A 12,583-nucleotide genomic window follows, 5' to 3' on the forward strand; every position below is an offset into this window, starting at 1 on the left:
GCAGCCGGCTGGCTGGGCTTGCTTTGAGCCGAGCCTCCTGTCTCCCGGCACAGGCTGCTACGGGCACCGGGCCGAGGACGGGACCGTCAGCTGCATCCGCTGCAGGAACGGGACTCACAACAGCTCCGAGTGCAGAGGCTGTATGTCCCCCCGCCCCTCCCCCTGCCTGCTGCTCACCAAAGGTCCACACCTCCACGTTCTGGAGGAAAGGGTGGGAGTTCTCGCTGTTGTCCCCACACCTGGGCCACTGTCCCTCGGTGGACACCTCCCAGGAGCCCTCTCCCCGAGTCCGCTTGCCCCCCAGGACAACCTCCATGTCTCATTTCCGGCCCATTTGGGCTGCATCTCTGGCTCCCCAGGGGTCCTCTGCGGGGCCCCTGTGCCTGGTCCAGGACCTCACGTGGGTCTGGGCGGCCTGTGGAGCCAGCCGCACTGACTGGTCTGTTCCCCCGCAGTCGCTGCCCGGGGCGCGCACTTCCCCATGAACAGGAGCACGGGGATGCCTGGGCGGCCGAGTTTTGGTAAGTCTCTCGGCTCACCGGACCAGTCCCGGGGGGACACAAGGGCACCATCAGAGCCATTCCCAGCGCAGACCCAATCGCCGATGCTGGCCACGGCAGGGCCACGTCCACAGTCAAGGGCAGGCTCCGCCCTAGACAAGAGCTCTGTACCGGGACCCAGCCCTGGGACCCAGCCCTGGTCACGGAGCAGGACCCCGGACGGCATGGAAGCTCGGCCGGCTTTGAAATCAGGGTCTGGGCTTGACTTAAAAGGGTGGGTGCTGGGCTTCCCTGGTGGCGCAGTGGTTGAGAGTCCGCCTGCTGATGCAGGGGACACGGGTTCGTGCCCTGGTCTGGGAAGATCCCACATGCCGTGGAGCGGCTGGGCCCGTGAGCCGTGGCCGCTGAGCCTGCGCGTCCGGAGCCTGTGCTCCGCAACGGGAGAGGCCGCCAACAGTGAGAGGCCCGTGTACCGCAAAAAATAAATAAACAAAAGGGTGGGTGCGGCTGGGGTCGCTTGGCGTGGACCCCCATGTGCCTCTGAATGGGCTGCATGTCTTAACCCTTTGCCTGGCTCAGAGGTCCCCCGGCCCCTTGGTCCCTGGGAGCTCAGGATGTGCAGTTCTCCAAGGTGGGAGGGCATCTGAAGTCCCCTTGCACCCTCCCCGGTGGCTCTTCTAGGACATAGGTCTTGGAGGGGACTGAGACGCTGTAGGCAGGCAGACATGCCCTCCATACCACCTGGTCCTCAGGTGCAGACACGGGAGACGCCCTGGTACCCCGCCTGTTCCTGCTGTGAGGCGTCCTGTCGTACCTGAGACGCTGGCCGAGCCACAGGGAGTGGCCAGGCTGCGGGAGTGTGGTACCCAGGCCACCAGTGACCACTGCAGTCACGGTGCGGGACCTGCCCCAGGGTGTAGCCACCTCTTCTGAGGTGACTGGGTTGCGATGGGGGTCATGACCCCCCAGATCCTGGTCCTTCAGCAGAGGACACGTTGACCTAGACCAACGGCTCAGGCCTTCCCTGCGAGTCTCAGGACCGGAAGCAAGTGGCCTTGTGCTGGCGTGGGCCAACCAGCAGTGTTTGGGGCAGGGTGGGCCCAGACAGCCCCAGCTTCTTGCGATGTGGGCCTGGGCCTTGCAGCAGAGGGTGGCAGATGAGGCCCCTGCAGTCCAGTGTTGAGCCCGCTTCCAGTTGGCAAGTTTGGGGCGGTGTAGCTGGAACCCGTCCCTCCTGAGGCTCTAGCGTGGCCGGCCTTGTGCCTGTGTGTCAGGGTCAGAAAGGCGCTTCCCACGGGCACCTAAACGCAGAGCCTCCAGCTGGGCATCCGCCCGCCGGCCCGCCTGGACCTGTGGAGGTGAAGACAGCAGGCATCTTGGTGCTGGGAGGGCCACCCCGGGTGACAGCTGACCAGCTCCAGAGAGGCAAGGTGGGGTGTATCCACACGCCAGGGCCACGGGGGCCCCAGAGTCTGCACTGAGTGTCAAGGGAGGAGATGGGGGGCTCGGGGGCCAGGATCACTGAGCGTCTTGACAGCCCACGCCCCGGAGAACCTGAGGCCTGGGCAGTGCCAGTGCGGGGGCACCCACACCCGTGTGTGAACCCCTTGGCCCCTGCGGGAGCCCAGGTGTGCACCCCTGGCAGCCCTCACCTCGCTTGCAGGGGGCCCCCAGGTGGCAGCCTCCCTCTTCCTGGGGACGTTTCTCATCAGCTCGGGCCTCATCCTCTCTGTGGCTGCATTCTTCTACCTCAAGCGTGCCGGTAAGCTGCCTGGCGTCCTCTGTGGGAGAAACAAAGGTGCCCCTCCTGCCGGGGTGCGCCCGGGGGCACGGAGCGGGGCTGGGGCCGAGATGCAGGTGTCCGGTGCAAGGCCGCATCCGCGGCACCCTGGAGGGGACTGCGTTGTCACGTGGCTCTCGGGCTTGAGGATAAGAGGGGCGGTCACGTCCTGGGAGTGCTCTGGGTGGATGTCGTGGGGTCTCAGTGTGGAGGGTGACGGGGGCAGACACTCTGCAGGCCGGCTTGTCTGCTCTGGTGGGAAGCTGGGGGTGGGGGCGGCTGGCCCCAGAGCGCTGGCGGGACACCACCGGAGTGTGGTGGGAGATGGGGCCGGGCAGGCTGAGGGCACCGCTGGGCACGGGAGTGAGGGACTGGAGTGAGCCTGGAGCCAGGGACCCTCTGCAGGCTTGTGGAGCCCTCAGGCTGATGGACCCCCACCTCAGGCCTGTGGACCCCTGCCCAAGCTGAGGGCCCAGCAGCAGAGGCTGAGGGTCCCTCCCAGACTGAGAGACCCCTGTCCCGAGGCTGAGGGACCCCCGCCCAGGCTGAGGGCCCCCCAGGCTGAGGCAGCTGTGTGGCCTCCAGGTGACACCTGTGCTCTCCTCTACAGCCCCCAGCCTGCAGCCTGGCGAAGCTGTAAGTACCTGATAGGTGGGCTGAGGCCCCGTGTGTGTGCATCTGGGTGTCTGTGTGTCTGGGCTGGGGGCCATCCCGTCTCCAGTTCTCACTGTACCTTTTCCCCTTTTCAAGGCCGCGATGATTCCCCCACCTCCGTCCTCAGGTGCGTCAGTGCTTTCCTGTCCCTCGCCCTGTCGGGATGCCTCGTCTCTCGTGGGAATTTCAAAACGCCAGGCCCATGGCCGCTGCAGGGGTGCTGGCCAAGCCCCTCTTCATCATCCACAGCTTTCGTGCCTTTTTCCTTTTATTCCTGAGATGCTGTGTCTGTCGAGGGGGCGGGGTGTTCCCAACACGGGTCAGGGGTCAGCCCTGCCACCCTCAGCCCTCCACCAGGTCCCAGCTCTGCCTGAGCAGGGAGCCAGTGGCCGGCACGGGGCCCTCCCGTGGTCCCTCCTGAGCAGTAGCTGTGTCACAGTTGACCCTGTGAGCACAGAGGTCACGTCACACAGGCCACCTGCCTCTTCCCCAGACCGTGTTCCTGCCACCGTGTGGAGGTCTGGAGTGGGGACAGGTGAGGACATCCTCCTCCTTGGGGACAGAGAAGTCCCTCGGTCAAGGCGAGATCTGCCCTGTCCAGTGAGACACTTGTCTGATCTCTCCAAAGCAGCGCCATGTCCAAGCACAAGGTGCCTGCGTCAGTCTCCTGGGGCGGCCGGGGGCTCGGGAGAACAGAAATGTCTTCTCTCACGGTTCTGGAGGCCACCTGCTCCCTCCGGAGGCTCTGGGGTGGGTCCTTCCTGCCTCTCCCAGCCTCTGGGGCTCCAGGCGTCCCTGGGCTTTTGGGGCCGCATCCCTCCAGCCGCTGCTGCATCTTCCGCTGGCTTCTCCCCTCTGTGTCTCCCTCCCTCTCCCGAGGCCACTGGTCGCTGGATTTAGGGCCCATCAGATAATCACATCTGCAGAGACCATTTTTCCAAGTAAGGTTGCACCCGCAGGTTCTGGGCCTTAGGGTGTGGACATGCGTTTGTAGTTGGGGGGGTACCACCCACCCTGCAGCGCATCACATGACCTGTGCCTTTGTGTTTCGGGAGAGCCAGGCCCTCTCCCGGGCCGAGGGGCACCAGGTGTCCGGGAGCTGGAGCCCGGTGGGCTTCCTCCCTGGCGGCTGCTCCAGCCCCCCTCCCGTGAGCCCCAGGGAGGCCCACGACCCCAGGCCCTCCCTGCCGCCCCAGGCCCCACTCTGATCCCGCCTGTCTCTGACCCTGTTTCAGTGCGGAAGCCGCGCTACGTCCGGCGCGAGCGGCCCTCGGACAGGGACGTGGGCCCCACTGCCGTCTCTTCCGTGGAGGCCCGGGTGAGCAACGTCTGATCCCGCGGCCCATCCACAGCCCCGCGTGCTGCTGAGGGGGGGCCCACACGAAGGCTGGGCGCTGCCCAGCGAGGCCTCAGGACAGGCCTGCACACGGCCCTGGCTCGTCCCTCTCTAGCCACAGATGTGGAGTGAGAGCCGCCTGCCCGCAGGCCTTCCTCAGCGCACACAGCCGCTCAGCGTGACTGACCCGGGGCAGCACTCCAGCCTCTGGCCCTGAGCCGGGCCGGGGAACCAGGCCGCGTGGGGTCCAGGCTCCTCGGGAGAGACGACCTGCAGGACCCGGGTGCCCCTCCACCTTGGAGCCCATGGTGGACAGACCCCCCGCACCCCCTCTGAGAGCAGTGAGGCCGAGGCCTTTGGGGGGTCCGGCCGCATCCACACACAGGCAGTTTGGGGCCTGCAAACCGGCCCCTGGGCTCAGGCGCCCGCAGGGCTGTCCTGCATGGCCACAGCTGCCCACTTCCAGGCGCTGCGGGAGTGAGTCGCCTGGCCTCCTGCTGACTCTTACCTGTGCTTAAGCAGAAAGCACTTTGCATAGAAGTCCAAGAGGCACGCTGCCGTCGTCTGCACCCCGCCTGGGCCCCAGGCACTGGAGGTCCTCATCCACCTTGGGATGGACACTGGCCCGAAGCTGCTGGAGGTCGAGACCCCCCAGGGACGTGTCAACCCGGGGCCACGTTTACCTGTGACTGCCGCCTGGACTGGCTGTCTCGCTGGACCTGCCGAGGGCCGCCCTGGCCAGCAGTCCTGTCCCGCTGCCCCTGCCCCGAGGCAGCAGCCCGTGTTCCCTGCCTCGGCCGGTTGCGGAGGGACGGCTCTGGGTTCCTGTGGAAATGGGGGAGCGTCGGGGTGCCCACTGAGCACGGGCAGGGTGCTGCCTGGCCTCCCCAGAGCCTCCACGGGGACTGACGTTTTCTCCTCCGGTGTCTGGTCCACGTCCGCGGGGCCCACGGCAGGGCCTGTGTGGCCAGCCTCCTGCTTTCTGCACTGGGATTCCCACTGCGGTGTTTGTGCTTTATGGACACAAGCTCGGTCGCCAGGACATGAACGATGACTGACCGGCAGCTGAGAGGGGCGGCCACCTGAAATCAGCGTCAATAAACCACTCAGGCCCTTCTCGCCGGCCCAAGGTTCACCAGCTCCTCAGCAGGGGTGGAGCCTTGCTGCCGAGCCCTGCCTCGCACTGGGGAGGGCAGGGAGCCCTCAGGATCTTAGCCTCGGGAGAAGGGGGCTTGTCCCAAGCTGCCTCAGAGAGCAGGAGTCCCTGGTAGCCCCCAGCCGTCAGGACTGAGATGGGAAAGAGTGTGGGTGCCCCCAGGGGGGCTTTTCTGTAAAGTGACCGGGCCCATGGGGGACATGCAGTCACAGGTGACTGCAGGCCCCCGTGCGGCCAGGGCACCCATGGGGCCTCTCGGGGAGGTCACCGTGGTGCCCGGCTCACAGCCCCCAGGAGGAAGCTACACGTGGGTACAGAGTGCAGGCTGGCGGCACCTTGGGGAGGTGGGATCCCGTGGGTGAGTGGCCCTCGGAGGGACCTTTGCCGACTGGCAGCGGGCTTCATCCCGGGCGTCCCAGCCAGAGCCGCCAGGACACAGCTGGGGCAGGGCAGAGAGCCTGGCCCACCCCGTCAGGCTTGCAGCCATCGGGGCACCCGGGGGGCGTCTGCTTGGCCCTGGGTGCTGTGTCAGCACAGCCAGGGCTGCGGGGAGGCTCTGCCCTCTGTTCTGGGGGGCGGCTGCCCGGGAACCTCCTGCCTCCAGGCTGACAGCCTTAAGGGGCTGTGGGTCGCCCATGGGGTTCCTGTGGGCGCAAGATGACCCTCGGCTTCCCCGGGGCCCCCTAGAGCCCCTCTTCTCTAATGTCCTGTCCCCTGCCTTGCCTGCAGCCCCCAGCCTCAGCCCTGCCCCATCCCCGGCAGCAAAACTCAACTCTGCATTTCAGCCTGCAGCCCTCTGGTCCCCACACGTGAGATGCTTCCCCTGACTTCCCAGGCCTGTGTGGCCTGGCCCGTTGGGCTCTCAGCCGCCAGAGACCCCTGGGCCTGGGTGCGACTGTCTCAGGCCCCCAAATAGTTGGGGGGGCATCACTGGACTCGTGAGCCCGTGACCCTGATGGGCATCCTGGCCAGAAAGCGGTGGGCAGGGTTGGGGGGCACCCGAGATGGGGGTGGGGCAGCTGGCAGGTGCAGGGCGTCTGGGCCGGGCACCACGCACAGCCGCCTCCCCAGTTTCTCTCCGTCACCCATTCCTCACCCGGACTCCAGGCCCTCACATAAGAAGCCAAGATAAGGCCGATTTGTGGGCTAATCAGTTCGGGCCAAAGCAGGCAGGTGGGGCGCCCGTCGTCCCCCCAGCCCCACTGTGTCAACCGCCAGGGGGACCCCTGCCCCGGGAGGTGAGCCCGGCCCGGGGGCCACGCTGCAGCTCGCTGGTCCATTCATCCGCTCACTCAGCGCCGGAGGAGCACCCAGAGCTGTCAGAAGTCAGAGGTCAGCAAGAGGCCGTACCCACTGCAGAGGTGGGAGGTGGCAGCACGGCAGGGCGAGCAGGGCCTGAGGGGGTGACCCGAGGGCAGAGGGCCTGGCAGGGGCCTGGGCGCCGGGCCCCAGTAGGAGCCGGCTTCCAAGGCCAGGCCGACTTTGGGGACCAAGCTCACTGCTGGGTGCTGGAGAGACAGGACCGGAGGAGTCCCCTCATGGCCAGAGGGCCTCACCAAGCCTGTCGGGAGCCCAGAGTGTGTGTGGGGGTGGGGGGGCCGGGCGCAAGTGCGCCCCCCGAGCCCTGGCTTCAGCCCAGCCTCTGGCCTGTGGGGGACACCAGACTCTACACCCGTGTGGGGACCTCTCCCCACACTGGCCATTTCATGTGCCCCCGGCAGCCCTCAGGGATCTGAAGCTGGTCCTCACCCCACCCCTTGGGGGGCAGGCCTCTCTCCTGCCCCTCTGGCCAAGGACAGCTTCTGTGTCCAGCCCAGGACTCCCAGGTTTCCTGAGGGCTCCGGGACCCCACATCTGAGAGCCGCAACTGGACAGGGGCGGTCGCCGTGGGCCTCGTTCTCTGCCCGGTCCGGCAAGTGAGTCCCAGCCCCAGGGTCACGTGCCGGCCGCCGTGCTCCCCTCACGCGTGCACACACCTGCACGCGCACGCAGACACCTGCACACGTGCGCTCGCACACCTAGCCGGGTTGGGTTGGTGAACAGCTCACCCACTCAGGCGAAGCCCACGCTCACACCTGGAGCAGCTGCTCTTCCCTCGTGAATGTGGAGAGCAAGCAGGTGTGTGGGGACCAGGTGGGCCCCAAATGTGCTGAGATCCCGTGCGGTGAGCCCTGGCCACCACCGCAGATGGCACATCCCTCAGGTGTTCCTGTCCCCTTGCCTCTGGGCACTGACTGTCCACTGAGGAGCCCGGAGGTTCCCAGGAGGCCTTGGGAAGGTGTTCTCAGAGAACCGAGGATGCCTCCTGGAGGCAGCATGTGACCGACCCCGAGTCCCATCTCGCACGGACTGGCCCGCCCCTCACAGAGACTCCTCACCCCCTCGTCAAGCCCCTGGCTGAGGCTCCTCCCCCTTCCTGGAGCACACGGGAGCCCCAGCCCCTTCCTAAGCCCAGGTCCCCTCCGCCCCTGCAGCCACCCCACAGCTCAGCCTCCTTGTGGCTGCAGGCCTGGCTGCCCCGCCAGCCCGCTGTGGCTCCTCCTGGGGTCTGGCCCAGGCAGCCTGCTCTGGGCACCCACCTCCTAACGCTGAGGGAGGGTCTTCCTCTTGCTGACCTCTGACTTCTGTTGGCTGTCAGTGCCCCTCCTAGTGCTACTGGGGCTGGGCAGCCTCCGGGGGTCCTGGACTACCCGCTGAGGAGTCAGGGGGCCCCTGCCCGGTGGGTGGGGATGAGGTGGGCCGTCCCCCACCAGGGTGGACCGCTGCTCCCAGCCTCGCCAAGCCCAGCATCCCCTCCCCACAGGCTCGTGACTGGGGTCCCATCTCAGGAGGGCTGGGCCCCAAGTCTAGATCAGGTGTACACTGAGGTGTGCTGCGTGCGGCTGCGGGGTGGGGGCAGGGAAGCCACGGGGCGTGGGGGAGAGCCTGCTGTGACCCTGGGGCCAGGATCAGGTGTCAGATGGGGGAGCCCCTGGCTAGGACCCAGGCCCCTCCAGCCCAGCCCTCACCCCCTGCATCCTGCCCTCCAGCCAGGCCTCTGCACAGGCTGGCCCTGTGGTCTGCTGGGACCCCGTACCTACTGGCTGAAACCGCTCCCCGTCCCCCGGGAGACTTCCAGCTCCCCTGGCTGGGTGGGCGCTGCCTTGGAGTCCCTGCCCTACATGTGTAATTGAGGTGTCCCAGCAGACGCTCCCCTGAAACAAGTTCGTGTGGCCAGCCCGGCGCCTGGCCCACCCTCACCCCTGGCTCAGCCCTTGGGTGCTCCCAGCCCTGACCCCTCACCCCACTCTCTGGACCCAGAGCAGGGAGCTCCCTCCCGGCCCCCAAAGGCTGTAGGTGGGGAGGGATGGGCGGGGGCAGCAGAAGCCCAAGTTCGGGGTGGGCAGCCACACGGATGAGGCAGGTGTTGGGGCGAGCGGCAGGGGCTGCTCGGGGAGCATATCAGTGAGCTGATCGTGAGTGGGGGGCTCCTGGCAGGGACCCTCCGGGGGGCCCACCCAGGAGCTCAGGTGCAGCCACCTGGAACAGGGTTGGTGAGCAGATCTGTTTCCAGAGGGGCTGCTCCGGCATCTCAGGGGCCACGGGGGTAGGGGAGAGGTTTCACCCAGGCATCCAGCCACCTCCCCAGACCTGCCCAGACTACAGAGCCCTACCGACCCCCAGCCCCACCCCAGGCTCCACCCCAGACCTCTCACTTCTGACTCCCCGCCCTCGGCTGGCTGCCCAGCCTGCCAGGGACAGGACAGAAGGCCAGCCAATCCCGGAAGCGGGCCGCGCCCCCGGCCAGCATGATCCCAGCAAGTGTATAAATACACCTGCCGGGAGCCCACGCCCAGAGAACTCACACCCGCCTCAGACAGCGCTCCACACCTGGAGGAGTGCACACACCCGCCCCCCGGCCCCCCGCCCCCCCCCGGCGGCCCTGGAGAGGAACAGCAGCCAGGCCGGGAGGGGAAGGACCCAGCGCTGCCAGGACGAGTGACCTCGCGGCCGCAGCCTGGCCGTGCCAGCCAAGAGGGTCGTGCCTGGGCCCCGCTGACCCCAGCTACCAGGTAAGGCTGGCTCAGCCGGCACTCAGCTCTCACCTGTACGGGCTCAGGGTGGGGCACCTCCGCAGAGGGGTGGGGCCTCCGTGCCAAGGAACCGGTTATGTGGGGTGAACTGGCTGGGGGAGGACAGCCTGCAGTACCCCCAGACCCTGCTGAGGCTGCCGCCTGGCCTGTGGCAACTGCTGTCACCAAACGTAATGACGCTTCATGCTGCAATGCCGGGGCACTGGTGACATCACAGTGATGTCACCGTGACTCACGGCGGTCACCGGCAGGAGGCAGCAACCCCTGAGCCTTCGTGACACGTCACTGCGAAGTCATCCCACCATCCCTCCTGGACTGACCAGCAAGTCAGGGTCAGGTCACCCCTGGGGGGCCTCCTGGGCTCCATGGGGTCACGTGGCCAGCGTCTTCCCAAGGCCCTGGCCTCCTCCGTCCGTCGTGAAGGTGAAGGGCGAGTCAGCCCCTTACCCGCCCTCCTCCAAGCAGGAGCCACGTGGCTGTCTGGGAAGGAGACCTGGGCCCCGTGAAGGGGCAGCAGCAAGGGGGAGGACGTCCCACTGCCTCCTGATGGCAGCTGTGGCTGGTGTGACGCTCCCAGGTGGCAGGCCGGCCTAGGGAGGATGGCTGGGGCTCATCCAGCACCCCGCCCCCCGCTCCCCTGGCCACAGGCTGAGGGTCACTTCCAGGCCCTGAGGGCCAGCACCAGGCAGCCCTGTAGGTTCAGGCCGTGGCTGGGGGACACACCTCCTCCTCGGGCCACGGCCACCACCCTTGCTCGGGCCCTCCAGTCTCCCGCAGCGCAGCCAGCTCAGGCCGGCTTTAGATCCAGAGTCCCAGCCCTCACCCAGCCAGGCCTGGCACCCACCCTCACACAACTGCCCGCAGATCGGGTGCGTGCCAACCAAATCGGCCGCCCACACTGGGACCTGTGTTCAAACCCACTTCACCTGACCCAGAGCCACACTCCTCCTGTGAGAGCCTGGGCCCCGCTGGCTGTCACCCCAGCCTCCGAGCCGCCTCTTCTGCACCGTGGCTGTTCTGTGTCATGTGCCCAGGGCCCACCCTGGCAGAGCCCCGATGTAAATAGTAACTGTTGTGGGCCATCGTCATCATCACCTTTATTTCTGCCCAGTGGCACGTCCAGGTAGGCCAGGGCTGGTGGGAGGGGTCTACAGAGCAGTGGTCCACATGGCCCAGGCAGACTGGGACACCCCAGGATGCTGAGCCCTGACTCAGCAGGTGAGGGGCTGGGGAGCGCAGGGTTACAACTTGAGCAGAAAGACCTTGAGCCAGGGACAGGTGGGACTTGGTGGGGGTGCCTGCAGATGGGCAGTGTCCTTCCCGGAATCTCTGGGTGATGCAAGAGAGGGACGGGGAGACAGCGACAGACAGACCTTGCAGGAAAGGGGCAATCGAGGTCACTCACAGGGGTCTCTGTTTGTCCCACAGCCCAGAACCATGTCATCAGGCCCGCAGGTGTGGCACACGGCCCTGCCGCCTGCCGGCAGGAGCAGCCCCACCGCCACAGTGCCCAGGTCCCGCGGCTCGGCCGGCAGCCCCAGGTCCCCCGGCAGCCCTGGATCAGAGAAGACGGCCTCCCCGCTGGAATGCTCCATCTGCTTCTCGGGCTACGACAACATCTTCAGGACACCCAAGGAGCTCTCCTGCACCCACGTCTTCTGCCTGGAGTGCCTTGCGCGGATGGCAGCCGCCCGGCCCGCAGGCCAGCCGGGTAGCGAGGTCGTGCCCTGCCCGTTCTGCCGGCGGCCCACAGCCGTGCCCATTGCCGGGGCCCCCGCGCTGCACACCAGCCGCCAGCTGCAGGCTCGGATGCCAGCACACCTGCGGCGGGAGGAGCCCGTGTGGCTGGAGGGCACCAAGCTGTGCTGCCGCCCGCCACCCTCTGCGCCTGGCCCTGCGGCGCCCGGCTTTGTGTACGTGGACGTGAGCCCGAGCAAGCCTGCCACGCCCGCAGCACCCGTGCCCACCCCGGGCCCTGCCCGCCGTCCGGGCTGCCTGGCCCGCTGCTGGGCCCGCCGCAGGGACTGGAGGCGCGCGGCACTCATCGCCGTGCTGCTGCTCGCACTCTTCTGCGTGGTGCTCTGGCCCGTGCAGTGCGCGCTCAGGACCGGGAGCCTGCACTGCCTCCCCCGGCCACCCCCTGCCACTGCCCCCGCCGCCGCCACCTTCTCGCTCGGGTCCCTGGCTGACAACTAGGGTTACCGCCCCCACCCCCAGGATCCCAGAGGAGCCCCCTGGGATCTCTGAGGAACCCACACCCGGTTCGGCACACCTGCCCCCGCTCTCTAGGGCTGGCTCCTGTCGGGTGGACAAAATGGTCCCCCAAGCTCCCAGAGATCCCAGATCCCTGTGGGCCCCAGAGGCCGCCCCCCTAACTTCCATCTTGCAGATGGGAAGACCGAGGTCCAGGAGAGAGCTTGGCGAGGCCCCTTCCCCATACACACTGTGAATCGCACGCAAGACCAGCCCCTTGCTGAAAAGGGAGCGGGCTCGCCATCTTTCTTTTATTTTCACATTTCGCCCACGGCTCCTCCCTTCCCCAGGCAGGGCTGGCCCCTTCCCTCGGGTGGCCAGGGGGACAGAGGGCAGTGGCGGGGAGCCCAGCCCACCCTCCTGAACTGTACATTTTTAAATAAACTATTTTGTACTCGCAATTGGTAAGGGGTCCTCACTCTCTGTGTCCTCTTTCCTGCACCATTAAGCCCCTCCCTCCAGAAAAACCCCCAGTCTGCCCCTTCTGCAAAGACCCTCAATCCAGAGGACACCCCCACTGGACTGCACTCCCAGCAGCACCTAGGGTGGATGGCCGCAGGTTCTAGGGCGTCCGACTGCTGTCCCCTCTGGGCTGTGGATGGGCTGTGGCGATTCTGGACTTGGCTGCCCCCGGGGGCCGTGAGGCTCTCCCAGGGAGATGGAGAGGGCCTGGGGCACCTGAGGCAGGCGGGACTGCTGTGGGGCCTTGGCCTGGTCCAGGGCCCTCCCCCCCAGCCCCCACCACGGTCACACCAGGCCCCACAGTCCCGCCTGGAGCCCTGACTGGAGGGCCGCAGGACCCCGTGGCCCCCGGGAACCGAAGTCCAAGTG

The 12,583-nt window shown here is 67.2% G+C and overlaps 2 protein-coding genes across 13 annotated transcripts in view; both read left to right on the plus strand.

Annotated features, from left to right (window-relative positions):
* Positions 1–5,387, plus strand: part of C2H1orf159 (chromosome 2 C1orf159 homolog) — a 28,536-nt gene extending 23,149 nt beyond the window's left edge. For 8 of the 10 annotated variants that reach the window (XM_060141781.1, XM_060141778.1, XM_060141788.1 and 5 more), the window contains 7 exons: positions 54–140; positions 456–521; positions 2,164–2,298; positions 2,891–2,916; positions 3,031–3,061; positions 3,428–3,875; positions 4,170–4,308. In XM_060141781.1, the coding sequence (XP_059997764.1) occupies positions 54–140; positions 456–521; positions 2,164–2,298; positions 2,891–2,916; positions 3,031–3,061; positions 3,428–3,834 (752 nt within the window). In that variant the 3' untranslated portion in view covers positions 3,835–3,875; positions 4,170–4,308. Of the gene's footprint in view, positions 1–53; positions 141–455; positions 522–2,163; positions 2,299–2,890; positions 2,917–3,030; positions 3,062–3,427; positions 3,876–4,169 lie in introns of those variants that run through there. The other 2 variants (XM_060141785.1, XM_060141786.1) reach the window with 2 other exon arrangements.
* Positions 5,388–9,328: 3,941 nt separating this feature from the next.
* On the plus strand, positions 9,329–12,153 carry RNF223 (ring finger protein 223). 3 transcript variants are annotated; one of them, XM_060141790.1, is made up of 2 exons: positions 9,329–9,478; positions 9,751–12,153. In XM_060141790.1, the coding sequence occupies exon 2, from the start codon at positions 10,937–10,939 to the stop codon at positions 11,693–11,695; it is 759 nt and encodes a 252-aa protein (XP_059997773.1). In that variant the 5' UTR covers positions 9,329–9,478; positions 9,751–10,936; the 3' UTR covers positions 11,696–12,153. The 3 variants fall into 3 exon arrangements, with proteins under 3 accessions (XP_059997773.1, XP_059997772.1, XP_059997774.1); XM_060141789.1 differs by having other exon boundaries at positions 10,928–12,153; XM_060141791.1 differs by lacking the exon at positions 9,329–9,478 and having other exon boundaries at positions 9,489–10,622; positions 10,928–12,153.
* The last annotated feature ends 430 nt before the right edge of the window (positions 12,154–12,583 follow it).

Source organism: Lagenorhynchus albirostris, chromosome 2, assembly GCF_949774975.1.
Source record: "Lagenorhynchus albirostris chromosome 2, mLagAlb1.1, whole genome shotgun sequence".
Taxonomy (NCBI): domain Eukaryota; kingdom Metazoa; phylum Chordata; class Mammalia; order Artiodactyla; family Delphinidae; genus Lagenorhynchus; species Lagenorhynchus albirostris.